This window comes from Caloenas nicobarica, chromosome 1 (assembly GCF_036013445.1).
Source record: "Caloenas nicobarica isolate bCalNic1 chromosome 1, bCalNic1.hap1, whole genome shotgun sequence".
Lineage (NCBI taxonomy): Eukaryota > Metazoa > Chordata > Aves > Columbiformes > Columbidae > Caloenas > Caloenas nicobarica.
Genome location: NC_088245.1, coordinates 97,131,075 through 97,152,027, shown reverse-complemented (window position 1 = coordinate 97,152,027; position 20,953 = coordinate 97,131,075). Strand labels below are relative to the sequence as shown.

At 42.0% G+C, this 20,953-nt stretch overlaps 1 protein-coding gene across 2 annotated transcripts; it reads right to left on the bottom strand.

Annotated features, from left to right (window-relative positions):
* Nucleotides 1–53: 53 nt before the first annotated feature.
* Nucleotides 54–20,723, bottom strand: NIPA1 (NIPA magnesium transporter 1). Of its 2 annotated transcripts, none has more exons than XM_065626690.1 (5): nt 20,498–20,718; nt 16,765–16,812; nt 12,767–12,857; nt 11,229–11,389; nt 54–99 (listed from the first exon to the last, which is right to left on the bottom strand). In XM_065626690.1, exons 1-5 carry the CDS (start codon nt 20,655–20,657, stop codon nt 86–88), a joined length of 474 nt encoding a protein of 157 aa, XP_065482762.1. In that variant the 5' UTR covers nt 20,658–20,718; the 3' UTR covers nt 54–85. The 2 variants fall into 2 exon arrangements, with proteins under 2 accessions (XP_065482762.1, XP_065482763.1); XM_065626691.1 differs by lacking the exon at nt 54–99 and adding an exon at nt 4,798–10,002 and having other exon boundaries at nt 20,498–20,723.
* Nucleotides 20,724–20,953: the final 230 nt, after the last annotated feature.

Genomic DNA, 20,953 nt, shown 5'->3' with positions numbered 1-20,953 from the left:
CCTTAGTGACGACAGTTCCTACTGCTTTATCCTTCTTGCCTCAGGATTTGTCATGACATTATCATAGTCTGCACAAGCAGCTGCTTCATTTTTGCTGGACTTGGAAACAAAAGCAGAGACGCAATCTTGGTTTCCCCCACAGGACACCCGTAAGAGCTATTCCTCATCACATTACCTGCTGTTGTCTTTCTCATTAACTGAACTAATGTGGTCCTTCACTCTGCCACATAATCCCTACAATTTCTAGGCCACTCAAAGCAAATGGATAAATTTTAGGTCTATTTTATTTCCTAAGGTAACATTCTATTCCCCAGTTTAAAACCAGTCTGGTATTTATGACATGAACTTTTCCCTTTTGAAGTAGTTTCCACACGTAGATACACATGCTAAGAAATCCAGTTATTACCTTTGTAATTACACAGTAGGAGGCTGGCTTTTCTGTGTTTTACAAGATACCAAAGCTGTGAAGTCTTTGAAAAAGTTCAACAGCTGGTGAAAAGGGTTCCTCAGATGGATTAAGAAAAAAAATCTTAACAGCTGTATAAACAGTATAAACAGGGTATCTAAGTACCGATATCTAAGACAATTCAAAGTTTAAAGGGGCTAAAGAAATTAATGTGCCTGTGATCAAACCAAATGCTAGAAACACATACATATTCCTGAATTAAATAGTAGCCATATCTGAAGCAAGTTAATTTAGTCTTCTCTTTCCACTCTCCTCTCCTTCTATTCTTCTCCCTTCAAAACCACCTCTCAACTGACCTGAAACTGTAATGAAGGGAATAAACATCTGAAAATATTAACTGGACTCCTTTAAGCATTACAGACTCTGTGGGACTTCAGTCATTAGCTGTTCATCTTCTTCCTCATGTTTCTTCTACTGCTAGTTCTGCTTAACATACTGTCACCTGTTCACACAAAATACAATATTTTTAACATGGTCTCAATTTGGCCCAAATCATTAAATCTTTACTTCAAAGCTAGGGGCCGTGCTCAGTAACAGAAAATACTCAAAGCATCTCTGAATAATTTATAACAGAATAGTATTTCAGGCGTGTTTGCAGAGTACCTGGAAAGAACTCCAAGTATCAAAATGGTGGTAACCTGCCTAACCTAACCCATTTTTGTAGCGTAACTCAGCAGCACAAGCCATCTTTGTGCTCAATGAATTTCACAAGAGAGGTCGGCTATTGTAGGTACTTTTGCAAGGCCGTGGACAGGATCTTCAGGGCATAGTATCTACTACATGTATAAGCATCTCATAAGGTTTTAACAAGGACAAAGAGCAATAATGCCACCTCATAGATGCCCGGGGTTTGCAGGTAATCCAGCTTGTGTTGCACACCGGCTGACCCTTGTGCAGTCACTTCCAACCGCGTACATGCAGTGAAGGTGTTGTGGTGAAAGCCACCATATGCCAACTGCCCAGAACTGCTCTTTGGTATGTGGTCCCTGGGCAGAGTGATGCCAATTTTAAAGCATCCCACCAGGGTGGGGAATCCAGTGAGGTCTGCACCTGGCAGAAAATTAGTTAGGGAATCGGGCATCTGTAACAGGGTCTCTGGTGGCCAGGTCTCGGCTGCATTTAACAAATGCGGAGCAGAACAAAGAAGCCGTGTCTCCAAGTCTACTCCTACACTTGCACCGTTGCATACAAGGGACTTAAGGGACTCTGCTTATGGCTCTTCGAACAAACCTCAGAAAAATCAATGAGAATTCATTTCTTTTGGCACTATCAGATTTTGGTCTTTAACACTCTTTCCATATGAACTGTGTGGGTAAGATATATATGCTCAGGATTGGTTACCATCCCAGACTTTCACCAATAATGGTGGTGTAAATGGAATACTTGTTTTTACCACAATGCTGCCGTAGAGGCCTAACTCCAGAGGTACACAAGAAAAGAACAGGGAGTTGAATTTTGCTGCTAAAAATGTGTTTTCAAAATACATCTTATCCTATTTGCTTAAAAATCAGAGATGCTGCATGTAGAAAGGAAAGCCTCCCTAGTTTTCTGGTCTGTCTTTGTACATTGCATTAATATCATCAACACATTTAAAATAAAATTGCAATGACATACCCAGTAAAGAATCCGTGCCAGTTTTCTGGTCTGTCTTTGTACATTGCATTAATATCATCAACACATTTAAAATAAAATTGCAATGACATACCCAGTAAAGAATCCGTGCCAGCCTTTTCCACTGCATACAATATTTTATATTGGAGAGGAGCTAATTTCCTTGTTTAAAAATAACTTTTTAATTTTGACCAGCAGTAATTCTGATGCATAGCCTAAAACACAAGCGCCAAGACTGAAACAGTTCTTAATCATAAATTCCATCATTAAACCAAACCAAAACAAAACCCAACAAAACCAAAAACCAACCATGCCTGAAAGTCACGTATTTGCCAGTACCTGATACAAGGAGATAGGGATTTCAGATGAAGGGTTAGATGGGCAGCCACTGTAATTTTTTCAAGTGCTTCCTTCTGCAGGAAGCTCTTGTGACAGTGTTAGGCTGGTGACACAGACTTCCTTACAGCTGCTGCCACTCGATGCACACCTGACCGTAGAGTAGTAGATCTTGAAATAAAAGCTCTAGCAAGTAGACAGTGTACAGGAACGCATGAACAGAGCATAATAACCCATATGATAACCCATAAGACACAGTTTGCAGTGACTCAGGCCCCAACAAACATTTCTGTCAGAGAAGCATTCACTTCACCTGTGAGCAAACTTAAGTACAATGAAGACATTAAGACTATAGCTTGCTGGTAGACACCACTATGTGATGACTGGGCCCTGCATATTGCAATTGATCTGTATACATGAAAGAATCTGCTACTCAGTAAAAGCACTGTTGCTATTTTATTAAAGGGTAATGGAAACAGTTTGGGCTTAGGGGTTGAAATCGGGCTGTACAGCAGCTAAATGTGTGGGAAAGTGATTTTTTCCCCCCTGTGTGACTGTGATGGTTTGACTGAAAGTGAGTTAATTTTCTTCACACAGTTAGAAACCTTTCTTTTCTGTAGCTAGTATGGTCATTGTTTGCATTTAGTTTGAGAACAAGAAGATAACATCCCAGGACAGAGTTAAAGTTTTTAATTGTTGTTGTCTGGGAGCCAAGGTCTTTCTGAATTGTCTGCCCACAGGTGTGAGGCATCGAGGAAGGGGGGCAAAGATGGGGCAGAGCTTGACTGACATCCAGACTGATCAAGAAGAATATTCCATGCCATTAGCATCGTGCTTCATATTTAAGGAGAGTCAAGATCTTCCAGCTAGGAACGGAGTTGGGATGGTGTCAGGACACAGACCTGTTCTGGTTCTGCTCCATTTTGGGGGAGTTCTGTTCAGGACTTCGTCAGTTCAGCCTTTTGCCATCCTGCTGTTTTGCAGAGGCCTCTGGGCCCTTCTGCCTTTTTCTCTCTTCTCTCTCCAGGATCAGCTGTTCAGGACCAGGGTGCTGCTGCCTGGGACTAGTCGCTTGGTGTGGAAGGAGTTTGTGAGGAATTGCATTGAGTATCTTTCATTTTATATTCTACTTCCATTATATATATATTAGTAGTAGTATATTAATGTTATTTTATTAAACTGTGTTTATCACAATCCACAAGTTTCTCCCTTCTCTTTTGATTCTCTCCTCTATTTCAGGGTGGGTGTGTGCGAGGGGGGGTGAGTGAGCAGCTATTGTGGTTATATTGCTCACTCGGGTTAAACCTAAGTGGTCAATGGCACAATGGATGGACACCGCTAACAAGCGGTGTCCCTCAGGGATCCATACTGGGACCAGTACTGTTTAATATCTTCATCAATGACATAGACAGTGGGATCGAGTGCACCCTCAGCAAGTTTGTGGATGACAGCAAGCTGAGTGGTGCAGTTGACACACCTGAGGGAGGGGATGCCATCCAAAGGGACCTGGACAAGCTCGAGAAGAAGGCCCATGCGAACCTCATGAAGTTCAACAAGCCCAAGTGCAAGGTCCTGCACCTGGGTCAGGGCAACCCCCAGTATCAATGCAGGCGGGGGGATGAAGGGATCAAGAGCATCCTCGCTGAGAAGGCCTGGGGGATACTGGTGGATGAAAGACTGGACATGAGATGGCAATGTGCGCTTGCAGCCCAGAAGGCCAATCATATCGTGGGCTGCATCAGAAGGAACGTGGTCAGCAGGTCGAGGGAGGTGATTCTGCCCCTCTGCTCTGCTCTGGTGAGACCCCACCTGGAGTGCTGTGTCCAGCTCTGGAGCCCTCAGTACAGGAAAGACATGGACCTGTTGGAGAGGGGCCAGAGGAGACCACGAAAATGACCAGAGGGATGGAACAGCTCTCCTGTGAGGACAGGCTGAGAGACTTGGGGTTGTTCAGCTTGAAGAAGAGAAGGCTCCAAGGAGACCTTATTGTGGCCTTTCAGTATTTAAAAGAAAAAATATATAATATATAATTATAAGAAAGATGGGGACAGACTTTTAGCACGGCCTGTTGCGATAGGACAAGGGGCAATGGTTTTAAACTAAAGGAGGGAAGATTCAGGCTAGACATGAAGAAAAAAATTTTTTACAATGAGGGTGGTGAAACACCGGCCTAGACTGCCCAGAGTGGTGGGAGATACTCCATCCCTGGAGACATTCCAGGCCAGGCTGGACGGGGCTCTGAGCAACCTGGTCTAGTTGAAGATGTCCCTGCTCATGGCAGGGGGGTTGGATTAGATCATCTTTGAAGATCCCTTCCAACCCAAACTATTCTATGATTCTATAAACCATGGGAGTGATGAAGAGGAGGAGTCATGAAACAAGCATTGAGCTAGAAATAAATCATTTATTTTAAAACAATACAGGTTAATAAATAGATTAGTTATCAGAAAACTTAATAAATAGCCTTTTATAATTTACACAAGGCAAATACAACATGCCTATAACTATTTCTTAAAAAGCGAAGTGAGTAAGCTTGACTTGTAAGCCATTAACAAATCTATATATACATTATTTGGAAGCTAATAAAATAAACCATTTTTATGTGATCTGTAGTAACTATATTGCAATAGCATTGAAGCAACCAAACCTGCCACCGTATGTTTGTTGCCATCCACCTTTTCCCTATATCCCATTAGAACTATTTTTCACATTCCAGGAAAAAAAAAAGTTTAAAAAAAAGTTCCACAGTTGAAAAAGATTTGATTTAAAAATACCCCTTTTGTGTAATATTTTCCATTCTGTAGAGCAACTGTCTGGGGGTGAGGGAACACAACAGAAAAACAATAAAAGAAACTTATCTGCAGCTTAAAAAACCCCGATTTCTTAATCTATAATATTTCAAAACTGCTGTCTGAAACACTTGGGCACTAGTAACTGTTGACATCATTGGTGCCTAGCATAGTACACACTAAAATTCTGCAATCACTTTAGCCTGCATTCGGTAGCACCAAAAAATTATTACAAAGACTAAGCTTTGTAAAGAAAAGAGAACAGGTAATAGATAAACATTTGATAACATTTGATTTTACAGCAAAATTTCAGCAGTTACACCACCTCGAGAAAACGGAGGAACTATAGATTCCTTGATGTTTCATATTTATTAAACAAGAAGGTGAGAGGGGTATAACGTGCAAACAACAGCCTATTTTTAGTACCCCGTATTTAATAACTCAAAATCTTTCTTCAAATACAAACCTTCTGTTTTTAAATAAAAAGGAAAGCTAAACCTCAGATTCTGGTATTTCAACAAATAAAATCCAGTGTTTTCATTTTTCAGTGCTAGTTACTTCTGAAAAATACCTATGTTGAATATAAACCGAGGTTATTAATAGGAAGCCTCACTTGTCAAACTGTGATATGACAGGCTCTTGTTAATGTTAGTTGCAGCTCACTAATAAATAGGCTCTATTTACACATACAGAGTCCTGGAAAGTCAATACAGCAGATAACTTGTTTAGATATTTTTCTTTTTTACATAAGTATTCAAGGTGTAACAATTTTTTTTTTTTGGTTGTATCAAAAGGGTTCCTATTCTCCTACTGAACATTTGAAGGATTCTTGTGTTTGACAGCTAATAAAGATCGAGACTGACACATGTAAATCCTCCATACACTGAAGGGATAATGATCGAAAACCTATCTTCAAGTGAGTACCAAGTAAATAAGTTTGACAAGCATAACAGAAGCCAGACATCCAGAGTGAAACGCCTTTCATGTGGATTGGAATTTAATTCAAATGCATCCCACCACTGTAATGAGCCCACTTTTTGTATGCGTAGCTTCTCCCACTTCTACTTTGGAATCAGAACTCATGTCATCTGGCTCGTAGCTACTGATAGATGTAATCCAAAGAGAATGTGGAAAGGGCAGACCCGTGAGGGACACCAAAGCTCAGGAGACAACTATGCACATGTGCTCCCTGAGATGATGGAACTCGGATATCTGTCTTATTCAAAGTGCTTACTTGTCAAAGGGGTAAAAAAAGAGGGAATAGCTAAAATTCAACTTCAACAGTGCCTCCTTTTAAATCAGAAGAGCAATGGGACTAAAAAAGGTAGGACGCCTAGGAGGAGGACGTGGGACGGAGGGGAGAAGAATCATACCAACAGTGACAACAGAAAATGCTAATACATTTCTAAAGTTAGAACTGAACCAGATCCAGGTACAGCAGAACTCCAAAGAACACTGCAACATACTGAACAAAGTAGCAAAAATAAAGGTTTCCATTATTTAGCATTCATGATGTAAAAGGCTGCAGATATAAGTAATGTGCAAGGCCACAAGAATTTCTTTCACCTTATGTGCTGGCTTTTGACATCTGTGTTTTAAAGAACAAGGTTAACTAGACATCTCTAGAAAGCTCATCACAGATGAAGAGCAGCTGGGGAGAAGAGAAGGAACCTATGCAGACATTTACCAGCTGTAAGGATGGTCAGAGGACCACAGAACACGGCTGCTACTTTATTCTTACTCTGCATAGTAAGCGCTTATTCAGTAAACTTACGTGTGTCCAGTGCAGAAAATGGCAAGGTTTAGACAGGGCAGGCAAGATATTTTGAATCTAATATTTACTAATAATTTGCATACACATTAACGTACAAGGATAGGCACTTTCTAAATAAATAGGAATGAATTTTAAAACAAACCAAGACAAATAAATATGGCTAAAGGAGGTGTAAGATGAGACCATGGTCATTTCCATTCTAACCTAAAGATTTTCACAGATGTCTTCAGAAATTAAAGGCTAGTACAAAACCAACATGCAACTCATGAACTCTGAATTTGAATTTTGAAAAGAGAACTTGTCTGCTTCAGAAAATGGCTAATATTGCTTTAAAAAATAGGTCACTCCAGGTCTCATTACTTATGTAGAATTCCAGTTTCAATCAGAAAAAAGGGAATTAATATGACAAAACATAACTGTCTGCTGACAACCAAGTTAGCATCTTCCAATCAGTAATGGACAGAGGTTAGTTTTAACCAACCTTCATAGTCCAGTTCCCCTCACCCACAATTCTCAAACTTTCTAGAAGCTGTGCACAGTATTTGAAAATCCACAAAGATGGCCTTTTCTCTGCTAGTGCTATTTTTTTTTTCACTAAGATACCCAGTTTCTGTGTTTGCCTATAAAAATGTGCATTTCTGCCATCTCGGAGCCATTCCCCCCTCAATTTGGAGTTACAAAACAAGCTTCCAAATAACATAGTGGGGCTGTTACTCCCTCAGAATAGTCCTTTCAGAATACTAAATCTTTAGGGTGGACTGTTGATGATTATTGCTGCCATCAGAAGGGCTTATAACATTCCTTTTAAATGAAAATGGAGGCTGAGTTTTAAGGTAACATTAATTCAGGTCAACAAAAAATGTCACCAGAATGGTCAGTATTACTCCCCATTAATCAGCGTCCTCATTCCTTTCAGCCAGGGACAAACCTACATTCATGATTTCTTGATAAAGTGTCAAACTTTTTCAAATGCTGTCTCGTAATCATATTGGGGTTTTTTTGTTTGTCTCAAGAGATGTTCTGAACTAGAGATGTTGAATTCCACTGTACCCTTTCATTTTTGTACTTAAAAGGAAACCAACATTCATTACTTTTCAAGCTTTCCTTACCAGTTTTTGACTTGTGATGTTTTAACTACCAATTTTAAGTACAGCACGAAAGTTAACTATTTCTTTCATATTTCAGTATTCTCTAAATGGTTTAAACCGAACAGTTCAGAATCATTTCAATCATAGCTTAAGCTATTTGTACTACTTGTCAAAATATTATTGCTGAACTGTTCACACAGGCCAGTAAATTACTGGATCTGAATGTATATCCCTGTTGGTTATCTGCAACTCAGCTCTCTGAAGGCCTATGCTTTTTCAGTCTTTAACCTCCTTTTCCCATGTTACAAGAGGATCAGACCATCTTTTTTTTGAGCTATGAGAAATCTCACGCTCTTCTCTCTGAATTTTGATTACCTTGTCCCATTAGGACTATAGGTTTTTCAGAAGCTGTCAAGGTATCTAAGAGTTTCAGTTCAGGTCTGTAAATTCTTCCAGAAATGTGTGGCTCCTTCTGGATGCTTTATGTATTTAGAATTTGAGTACAGTCCAATATTATAGACACTGAAATAGAATTATTAAACTGGTATAGGCCATCTGAAACAAATACATTCACATTTACGCAGTATTTTTGGATTACAAAGGCACTGAAATAGTTCTGAGCTGCTTACAAATAAGCCACCATATAGGCAATGAGTCTGTGCATCATTTCTACATCCTTCACAGTCTCTCTCTGCGCCCAATTAAAAACTCTCAGATGAATGCGGTATGTCTTAATGCACGTAAGTTACAAAGAAAAATGCATACCTGGACACTACCATCAGCTAATAAGTAATTAGTGAAAGATTTTTAAGGGTCCACTGCTCTGTAGAAATAATGCAATTTAAAACTCCCCAGTGTCTTCACCATATGGCAGACCAAGTTGCTGAGACAGTCACTAAAAAGGACAAATCTGCAGTCCATGGTTCAACCAACGTTCATCTCAGAATTCACATCCTTGGCGGTGAACACATTGCTATATTGAGATTAACAAATTGTTCCACTCACTTTTTCCCCCCATATTTTAAGGTACACATCACTCATGAAAGGTGTCAGATTGAGTGCATTAGAAACTGATGTTCTCTGCCTATAGAAACGGCACCTCAGAAGCCACAATACAAACTTCAACACACGGGTCTGTCAGAATATCTCCAGATCTTTTCTGATGGATTACCTTTTACAGTAAGGAAATACATCGGTCTCTATGCTGACTCAATCAGTTGTTCCAATTAAGGTCATTTATTGTGTGGACTGGGGTACATGGACAACTGTTCCTTTGAAACTGGATGGAGGCCTCCAATTCATTCATGTAGGCCACCAAATCGTCAGAGGGTAACTACCAACCTGAATCATATTTGAATCAGTGACCTAGAAACAAAAGGCTCTGCACCCTTCCCTGATCCACCCAGCTTCCCCTCAAAAAAATATTTTAATCTGTCTTCATGTTAGGTTTATTTAAATCCCCGATATTGAAGTTGAATTCCTTGAAGACTTGTATAAGAACAATTCCAATAGATACTGTGGTGAAGCCACAAGCCATTCCCAAGAAATCTACCACCCCTACATTACTCCATTCCCTGAAAAGGATGGCTGAGGCCAGCAGGACTAGGGTGGTAAACACAACGTAGTAGATGGCACCAAACACAGAGGAGTCGAAACATTCCAGTGCCTTATTGATGTATCTGAACTGAATGATAATGCTACATCCTAATACTGCCAGAAGTACCAGACAGAGGTACAGAGCCCTTTGACTCGAGGGGTTATTGTGAAAGATATCTTGAGCAGCCAGCCCAATGCCTTTTGTGCTGGGAACAGTGAAACTGCCCAGCAGAGAACAAATACTGATGTAAACCATGATATTAGTAGGTCCATGAGCTGGAGCTATCCAGAAGATAAGCAGGAGAAGCATTAGCAGCACTATGCAGAGATAACCCACAAAAACTGGAAAACAAAAAGAAAACAAGATAACAGCAAGGTGAGAACACTTGGTCTTCTAAAGATTTTAGCAGGCAAATCATGTCATACTTCAGGTATACACCAGGATTAAGATTTGCTATGGAATATAGATCCAAATCACAAAGCTTTTAGAGATGTTGTGGGCACTGCAACTGATGATGTCATGTTCTTTGGGTTAAAAAAAAAAATCATCATGTAGTCAAGTACACACTGTTGCACATTTGAACGGGATTTAAGATGGCTTTTTAAATTTTACTCTCTGTTCCATGGGGACTATACTCCTTAAAGCCCTCTGTGACAGCAACAGTGGTAACATGTCATTAATAAGCAGTTCAATAAAGCATGGTGCATGGATCCAGCAAAGAGCTTGAACATAAAATTAGATCCCATTAATGTGACCGAGATCAGTAAGGAGAGCTGGAAGAACTGGAAGGCCGTATCATTTACATTACAGCATCAGTACACAGATTAGACTGGTGAAAAACATTTCATGCTTTACAGTTTTACATTTAAAGAAATGTATTTCTAATTCATTTCGGTCAGACAGAAATGGTACATTTAGACTGGGGTATTTGTTTTATTTTTTTTTGCAAATTTTTTGGATAGTTAATGTTATGATGTTTGAGTTTCTCTCACCCAAAGCAATTACAGGAAATAGCAATAGTTCACAGTTTAGCCCTTATGCAAGAAAAATAAAAGTGGGTCTGGCATGTATTAGCACTAGTCTGTGTCCTTCAGGAGCTAGTGGGGCTTTACATTCTCTGTGAGGAAAAACTGGGATTTCAGCATACGTCTCAACAGCGTATTTCTACACACCTTTATTGTGCAAAGAAATCTGCTTGGAACACAGCTGGTATCTATTATAAACTTTTAATTAAAAAAACAAATGTAGAATTAAAGAACAAAAGACAATCAATATTTTTTGTTTTGTATAAAACAACCTAAACTGAGATCCTACCTTTTATCTCTAAGTAGAAAGATACATTTTTTTCATAATTTTAGAAAATTTCAAGTTCAAGTGGCCATTGTTCTGAGCTTCCTGTGCACGATAATGTTTTCCTACACAAAAGCGGTACTGGTTTGCCTCTGTCTTGTCATGGTTTCTTCAGAAGTCAATTTTCCTACCTGATGGAAGTGGTAAGCCTATTCCTCCCACGTGCTCTTGATCAATCTCTCAAAAATCATTATGAGTTAATAAAAGAAGAAAGTACCTGGATTTGTAAGCTTCTCTTCAAGCTCAGCCTGAGTTGTTACACTCTCGGACTTCGGGGAATGGATGATGAGAACAACAGAGCCAGCGCAGCTCAGCAAACATCCCAGCTTGCCAAGAATGTTCAGTTTTTCTTTCAGTAAGTAAGAAGCTAAAATGGACCTTTCACAAAGAGGAAGAAAATCCTAAGTTTGACTACATCCTGTTAATAATGCTCCAACAGTAATGTACCACATTAATTCCTCTCTTAAAGGAACAGTATCAAATGTTGGTAGATTTTCAACCAAATGTTGGCAGATGCCCAAAATGCATTTCTGACTTATCTTAGGAAAGATTCATCCAGTCTCAGTCTTACTCAATCCTTGATCTCTCATTTCAGGATTAAAAAAACCAAAAAACAAAAAACCAAAACCACCAAAAAAACCTCCCAAAACCACCACCCCAGACAAACAAAAAACACCCCTACACCCACAAACAAATCAAACCAAAACAACCACCAAAAAACCAACCCACAAACCAAACCCACCCCAAAACCCAGCAGCACATCACCCTCTCCCCAAAAAATATAACCCCCAAACCGGCCATCTGGCACCCCTGAGGCAGATATCTATCCATTAACAATGTAGTTGTCACAAAGCCCCGTTTTATAGGTGCTACACAGTCATGAGATAAAAGTGACTTTTGGTTACAAAGATCACAGGGCTCAGCTCAGACAGGTAGCTGACCAAGATACACAATATTATGTGGCCTAGGATAAAATAATAGGTGGTAAGTAGAGCACCATCAGTGTGCTTCATAAAGCTAAAGACAGCCACGGAGTGAATACAAAGCAGTCTACACTCTGGAGTAGATGATCAGTGTGCAGACACACAATTCAGCAAATAACAGTAGGCAACAGAAAAATCCGGAGGCAACGCACAGCTTTGTTTTTAAATAACTGTACTTTTTCACTGCAGCAGCTTCACAACTGCAGTTCAGCTATTCACAAAACATTTAGTTGCATTTTAAAGTCCTCTTAGGAACACTCACTGCCTTTTTTAATTCCCTCCCCTCCCATGAACATGACATTCAAGAAGCTGTGGGCATGCATATGCAAGGGACTCCCTCGCTTCAGGAAACAGGGCCAAATCCAAATAAATGAAAATCAGCATCAATAAACACATGTGGGCTGTGGATAGCAGGGGAGAGAAAGAATGTGAGACAAAAGGAAAGATCTACATAGTAAGGGAACTGTGAATAAGAGAATAGGCAGAAGAGTCCAGAATAACCACAGTGAAGGGGGGTGGAGGGAAATATAGATGTTTATCTGTTCCAGATCATAGTGACAGTTAAAGCAGAAGATGCGCAGGGACCCTTCACCATTGCCTTCCTCTCCCACCACTTTGCTGGGGAAAACAGGAATAGGTGACATTATAACACATCATCAACCGTCATAAGCCTGACATCTTCTCAGCTGACCTCCAGTGATCACTGGAGTCCATCTGGCATTTTATTAAGTAGTAACAACACTCAGATAAAACAAGAAAAGCAAACTCTTACCCAAATGGAACGCCAAGAGCTCCCAAGGGCGTCACTAGCACAGTTGGGACTGCCGTGTAGGCCAAGAAATTCCCTATTTGACCCAGAGCCACTGCCAAGAGAACCAGAAATAAGCCTTTAAATCCCTTTGTAAAAAGAAGTAATGAAAACTTACCCAATACTGTTTGGGAAAGACTGGAAAACAGATGTTAGAGATTTGCTTAGCTCTGTTAATTTTGCCCTTAAACAAACTGGATGGAATTTTTCTGTATTTTTAAATTATTTTTTAATACAGGATTTATATTTGCCACACAAGAAGATCCAAGAGGGCACAGTAAATAATCTCATTTGCAACTTCTCTTAGTTGAATATAAATAAGACTATGAATTACAAGCACTCATGGATTACGCTCAAATATCTCAATATTACAGTCAAATATTTTTATATGATAAGGACTAAAAGTATATATAACCCATGATTTCAGCTTCAGAACATGTATACATGTGGCACAAATGCACTTGGTTATAGGTCCAACAGCAGTGTTACTTTTGGGGGGTAAAATAAGGACAGTACTGAGGAAAGTAATCTAATAATGAAATACTAAGCACATGCATAAAGTAGACTGCATCAATTTTTCACAACACTATATAACATCAAAAGTCATTCCTGACCACTGTAAAAAGAACAGATCCTTGACAAGTCACAATAACAGCCTCACAATCTTAATTTTTTCTTTCCCCCAATGAAAACAAATTCCAAAATGCACCACAGTATTGCACATCACAGCCGTGATAAACAGTTCATGTGTTCAAGTTTTCAGTTAAAAAAGAAAAGCTGGATGGTTTTGCAAGTGCTGGCAAGTTTACAGTAGGTCAACATGGTGCTTGCATAGTTATGGGGTCTGTGGTAACTGGCAAGAACCTTGAGGCTGAACACAAATTACAAACAAACAGCTCGAATTTCCAGTTGATTTTAAGAGCCATTATCAGCATTTAAAAACATTTCAAGAATCCAAGCTGGTTTTATGCTCAGGCTGGTATTGCACTCGACTATCAAATATCATTACCATCATCCTGTTCTTTGCCTCTGCAAAGCACTGTGCTAACATTAATTAATTTACCAAATTATCAGTAGAGCTGAAGACCTGTGTAACCTGCAGGAAATGCGAAGGACACAAACTTACAAAACTGCAGAGTGTGGCAAAATTATACTAATTCAATTCACTGTGGCTTTCTCTACATGCAGGAGTGAGCCAGAGAAGTTAATGAGCAGCATTTCAAGAACATAAGAGTCAGTGATGGTCTCCTGAGTTCCCCTTGCCCCTGGGAACAGGGTAACTCAGCTGTCAGCACCAGGCTTGGTGTTCACCAGACCTGCATGGCAACTTTGACATTATCTTCAAGGCATCTGAAGGCACTGGGGCAGATCTTTCAGGGAGGATGGGGCACAGCTGGCATGCTGTGTTTCTGCAGGCTACATACAGTTTCAAGTGACTCTGACAAAACGTTGCTTTTTTGGAGGTCAAGTGCCTTAATTTTCTGTTAGAAGAAGCCTAACAGATGGCATCAACACTGATCCATAAATTAGGTCTCTGAAGCCTCAAACTGCACATATTTGTAAGGCAATTGAACTTACCAGAAGCTTTCAGTATCACCATGGAGTAAGAGTCTCTTACCACCACGAATGACAGACCAGCAATAATTAAGACCAATTAAAAAAAGAATCTCAGTAATTGTTACCATCTACCTGATGTTGAGGACCTTTGCTGCCAACCTATCCAGTTCTCTCTGGATAGAAATTCCTCTCCAGATACACCAATGCTCTAAGTCAAGTCATGGCTTCAGTTCTGGAAGGCACACCGAGCTTTAAGCTTGCTAAAGGAGCACCAATATCCCCAAAATTATTGCAACACAAATCTTGATGAACACTGAGGTGTCTACATTAGCAAGGAGGCCAGGAGCAGAACCGTGCAGCAAAAGATGTCTGCTCTACACGTCAGGGGCTTTATTTTGGACTAACTTCAGCCTGCTCCCACAGACTGAAAGTTTATTTGCAGCTGGTGTGCATTAGGCATGTACCTAGAGTGGACTCCCGTGCATTAAATCCTAGAGTTCCAGCCCAGTTTTATCTTAAAGTCCAGTTCAAGAGCTACAACACTGCTCCACAATATGAAATAAAACCCAGTCTGTGGAGACAAGCAGGAGATTCACATCACAAGTGCATTCCCCATCTGCAATAAAACACTAACATAGATGTATCCATTATAAAAAACAGCCACATCTATGCTGCTATCAAAACCTGCACTGAAACCAATCAATTAGCCACTTAGTTTAATGCTAGTTGAAATACCTGTACGCATGCTGCAATTATTGACTTTTAAAAAAAATCCTTTAGCAGAATCTGTAGCCCTTCTTCTCAAGTCTTCAGTAATCCAGTGGATCCCAAGGTCCCAAAACGGTTAGGCAGTGTTATGCTGAGTCAGCACACCAACACAGAAATGCTTGTTCACCATCCCAACAAATGTTGTGAAAACATGTTGACAGAGTTCATGCAGGTTTTGTTAGTCATCCTAACTCCAAACACCCTGCCTGAGAAAATTATATCAGCTGTTATAATTTCACCCAGCTAGTTGGGGATACTGCTACTTTCTCTACATCCCATGGGTTCCTCCCTGGCTCTTGCTATTCCTGTTTTGTGATTCTCCTGCAATTCTGAATCTATAACATCCTTAAGATATTCTTTCCTTGGTTCCTTTGTAAACTTACTGAGGCTTGGTTTTGAAATACCTGCACCTAGCTGATGGACAAAAGCCAACTGATACCATTCCCTTCAGCTATTTTGCCTTCATTCAATTCAGTCAGCTCTTTTAAGCATGAAATTGTTTTCTCTGATTCACCAAGATAAACTCCTGTAATAAAACCTCTCTTATTTTAACTCCTTCTGCTCAGAGATTCAAGACGGGGGCCTCACGAACGATAAACAGCAGTGATTAATGCATGGATTTATTGCTACTTAGGCAGTATTGTTCCTGGCAGAGGAGGAAGCTGACAAAAAGCTACTTAAACTCAGGTTAAATTAGCTGAGGACTTTCCTCTGGAGCTCTGTTGGTTTTTACACTTGCTCTGAACTTTGTCCTTCAGGAGATCTCTGAGTTTCCGTTCCTTTTGCATAGCTTGAAGACAATAAAAAGAGAGACTTACCTTGTTGCCACAAAACAAGGGGCGCAACTGGACTCCTGTACTTCTCAGAAACACCATTAGAACATTTCCAAATAATTCACAAAAGGCTGGGTTAGAGTCCAAAAGTGAGGTATGATTTTAAGCTCACGGGTAGAACTAGGGCTGAACTGCAAGAGGAGAAAGCAAGCTGCTCCCCATGCTCTGGATTCACATCAGAGAGTGAACTTAGCCTGAGCAGAGTTTACAAAGATACTAAGAGTGGAATTACACTGATTTCATATCAGCACCACACAAGGCTTCACATTAATCTTGTAGATTAAAAGCAAAACCGAAACTGTATCTGTCAAACTAGAAATCAAAAAGGATTTTTTCTTTTTTAGTTGAGGCTGGCTAAGTGCTTTCTGATCTAAAAAAATAACGTGCTCAATGAGCCCTTTTGTGCAGAGCAACAATTTCTTATTCAGCTTTGGCTTTTATTAACAGCTAAGTGGATCGGCGCAACCCAGAGACACAAACTGTGCAGGAACCCGGAGTCAGAGCACCATGTGGCTGCCAACAGCTGCAAGTACCAAAAAATTTGGAAATCTGGAAAGATATCCGACTCGGGACTGTCCCAGCTCTTTGCTTTCTCAGACACCATCAGACACAGTAGCCAAGAGTGAGAGCTTACTAAAGGTGGGATACTTCAGAGGGATGGGAATTTCATGACAAGTGAGTGTAAGATTCAAGATGAGAACCCAGATTTCCTGATGTCTCATTTCACCATCTAACCACAATGTCCCCCTTAAAAAAAAAAAAAAAAAAAACAACCAAAAACCACCAACCTTTTGAGATACTTACTTGCAATAGTGCCAGACCACCATACTATATCTGTTAAGTACGAAGTACCTGGAAGACAAAGTATAAGGAGACATATTAGAAAAATATGAAATTGCGAAATTGGAACTATGAAATAGAATAATGTCAACGGTCTCAATTGTTAAGGACCATGTTGACCCTGTTCTTCAAGGCAACTGAATGGGAGTAAAACAGGAGACGGGGTGCTTGGATTTGACCTAAGTGTCCAAGTTGGACCTTCTTAAGACAACGTATTAGTCAGAAGTTCTGGTTTCCAGTGAAGCACTTATGCAATGCTGACACAATATCATTATACTTAGTGGAGCATCCATAATGTCACCAAATGCTTCTTAGGGTGCCATTGAAACATACATTTCTATGTTTCTAATGCCACATTGCAAACGCTACTAGGAGAATGGGAAACCTACGGAAACAAAACATGATTTGGGTCAATTAGTTTGGTAATAAAGCCTCAATGAAATTGCATTGGAGAAATAGCAGAGAAATGGTTTTGGCAAGCAGTTTTGGTGGTGTCATAGTGTGGACTGATCCTCCTGCATTTGAGCATTGGAAAATGCTATGACTGAAGCCTCTGAGTTCCTGACATACTTCCACAGTTCAAAGAGAGGACTGAAAACTATGGATTGTCCCTTAGTGTCTCCCAAGCTCAAGGATGATTATTTTCATCGTCAGATTACAGGCTCTTGCCTTGGCATGTGCCAGGGGAGCTTGTGCACCACATTTTATAAGTTTTTCTTCTGTAGAACAGCATGGCTAACGACCACGTACTAAACTAAAACCTGGCAACCACCGACCATGACCTCAGCATCATGTTACGCTCCTATGTTCTGCTCTGCATTTATTTGGGAAGATGCTCTCTCAAGAGCTGCTGGAGCAATACGGAATATTGTACCTACTCTGAAATCCCAAATGAAAGAAAAACACAGTAATCCATAACTCGGGAGACGTATAAAATATGAAGTGCTTGGAAAAAATACTATATAATTGAAATTAGATGGAAAATGACTAATGAAAATGGCCAGCTTTAGAGTGGGTGTAATAATTTTTCAGACTTTTGTTATTGCATATAAAATAAAAACACTGTTGGAGGCACAAATTATAGAAAATATTGACTCAAATAAGATAACTTTGCAAAATATTTGTCACCTGCTGCTGTTTCTAACTAAGCAAGGATTGCTAATTGCATTGATACTGTATTATTGATTCAACAGAGAAGACAGAAGTGCCTCCTTGTTAATTATACAACACGTACTGAAGCCAGTGGAAAAAAAGACATCATCTGACACGGATGATCTCGGACTTGCAGCTCTGACTGCTAGATTCAAGGCAGAATCACACTGCTTCACAACACCTCGAATCCTGTGTTCAGTTTTGGGCCCTTCACTACAGGAAAGACATTGAGGTGCTGGAGAGAGTGCAGAGAAGGGCAACGAAGCTGGTGAGGGGTCTGGAGCACGAGTCTGATGAGGAGCAGCTGGGGGAGCTGGGGCTGTTCAGCCTGGAGAAAAGGAGGCTGAGGGGAGACCTGATCGCTGTCTGCAACTACCTGAAAGGAGGTTGTAGCGTGGAGGGGGTTGGTCTCTTCTCCCGAGTAGCAAGTGATAGGACAAGAGGAAATGGCCTCAAGTTGCACCAGATTCAGACTAAATATCAGGAAAAATTTCTTCCAGGATAGGGTTGCGAAGCACTGGAACAGGCTTCCCAGGGAAGTGGTTGACTCACCACCCCTGGGGGTATTTAGAAGACACATAGAGGAGTTTCTTAGGGACATGGTTTAGTGGTGGACTTGGCAATGTTGGGTTAACAGTTGGACTTGATGATCTTAAAGGTCTTTTCCAACCTAACCAATTCTATGATTAAAGAGAGATAAACCAAGGGTATTTGCCTGGATGTCTCCACACTGAGCAAGGCAATAGGAAATACTACAAATTGCTCAGCAAGATAACACAAATAAACATCAGTAATATCTTCAAAACAGGATGCTTTGCAGCTGCCAGTGCTGAGAAGGCAGGCACAGACCCACCACCCACTTAACCCAGTGCTCCACCAAAAGCTCTTCAGGAGTAACCAGACCCAACTATACTGCAGAAGGCAAACTTCCTTCAGCTGCCTTAGGATGGAAAGTCATTTCTTCATCTCGCGTTTTCTCCTTGTTTCCCTTACAAAAAAGATTTGTATTTATGATGCAAACGTGATCTCTCTGTGGACAATAAAAATGGATTACAGCCATCTTGGAGGGAAAGGGAGACTATGCTTGCAAAACAGTACTTTGTCTGAGGCCCTTAACTGTACAGTCATTGCAGAAAATGCAAAATAAACTTGTTAGATCAGGCTGCCAGCTGGTAGTAACACAGTTGCAAGCTTGCTCTGCTCCACTGCATCCATCCTGAACACACTAGATGCAGCAGGCACTGCAAATGTACTGCTGCTTTAACACTAATCATCTCAAATACATGTATTTGTATATATATATTTACACACACATACATATATAGAGAAAATACCTAGAATGTCCTGGTCACTAAAAAGGATTTTTCATAAGAAAGGGTTCCGAGAACCTCTGCTCACACACACACAGACACCATCATCTGTAAAACAAATGGCTACAATAAAAAGGTCTTCTGCTACCTGCATTTACAACTTTCTCCTCACATAAAAGCATGATATTAATAAATATATTGCATTTTTCCATATTCAAAGCATCAAGATGCAACTAGCAAATGCTAATCAGAAGCTGCATGTTTTGGGGAGCTCCAGTTTCAGAATAAAACACAGAAGATCTTCACACTCTGTGAATTTACGGCTTTGCTCTGGCTAAACTGGCTAGGTAGCACAGTCAGTTCCTGCATACGTTCATCTCAGAAAACAATGAGGTACGTGATTTCAATACGAAAAATAAAGAAGTGATTTCATGTTACTGGTGCGCCTTTCTTCTCTACAAAAGGAAATCACCACGTGACTGATGTAACTTGTGGTGTGTGTCCGTGGAAGAGCTCGAATAAACAAGGCACAAGATGGGCTGGTGCTGTTCATGGCACGAAACTCTCCGAGCCAGGCATACGGGTAGAAAAGTCCCACAGGTACGTGAAAATACTGCAAGAGAAACCTACACATGCACGCACACACGCGTCCCTAGTGCTGTATCGCAGCGTGACAGAGGGACAGCGAGCAGGCCACGCATCGGGAAGCTGTTGCTGATGACTCCGTCAGTGTACCCCCGGTGCTCTCCACCTGCCGTCTCTTCGGTAATTTATCACGCACATCCCTTACGCCACGGTCCAGCCATCGACCTCCCACGTCAAACACACTCCAGGTGACAAACTAAGGCCGGTTCCCCCGGTCCAGCCGCCTGGAAGGTGTCCCCCGCTCCAGGCGACAGCGTCACCCCCCGGGCACAGGCTTTGTCCTCCGCGCCCCTCCCGGGCTGCGCCCCACGGCACCGCCACCCCCCCGTGCCGGCCGGCGCCGCAGCGCGGAGCAGCCGCGGCCTTTCCGCGGGGCTTGCGCGGGAGGAAAGGAAGGGAGCGACTCCGTGGGAAGCCGGGCTGCTCCCGGGGCGGGGGGACCCGTCCCGCACGGTGCTGGGGGCGATGCTGCGGAGACCTGGGAGGCTCCCGGGGGGAGGCGGCGGTGCGGAGGGGAGAGGGAGCCTGGGAAGGCGGGGGGGGGTGGGGGGCTCTCCCGCCCGCCGCCACCGCAGCGCCGGGGCCCCTACCTCGCCCGCGGGCCCGCACGATCCCCTTCTTCTGCAGGACGAAGGTGGAGCCGTTCACCAGGCTGGAGACCACGGCCACGCTTAAGCCCAGCGACACGGCGGCGGGGCCGGGGCTCTGCGCTGCCCCCTCGCCCGCTGCCGCACCGACCGCCATCCGCATCGTCCCGCCGAGAGCTGCTGGCGCGGCGCCTGCCCGGGCCCAGCGCACCCGGCAGCGGCTCTGCGCCGGGACCGGGACCCGCCCTGCGCTGCGCCGCGCTGCGCCGCGCTGCGCGACCCGCCCCGCCGGGGGCGGCTCCGGGCGGGCACCGGCGGCAGCTGCGGCTCCTGGCGCCTGTCCCGCGCGGGGACGGCAGCAGGATGACGTCATGGCACTTCTCCCCGACCGCCGCTCTGACGTCACGGCGCCGTGCCACCCTTCTCCGCGGTGGCACCGCGCTGGGGCGAGGCGGCACC

Excerpts from the sequence above, each read along its gene's own strand:
- NIPA1 (XM_065626691.1), bottom strand. The coding sequence starts at position 20,657 with ATGCGGATGGCGGTCGGTGCGGCAGCGGGCGAGGGGGCAGCGCAGAGC. Across the intron at positions 16,813-20,497 it reads CGTGCGGGCCCGCGGGCGAG|GTACTTCGTACTTAACAGAT; the intron begins GTAGGGGCCCCG and ends TTTGTCTTCCAG. Across the intron at positions 11,390-12,766 it reads GCTCTTGGCGTTCCATTTGG|GTCCATTTTAGCTTCTTACT; the intron begins GTAAGAGTTTGC and ends TCTTTGTGAAAG.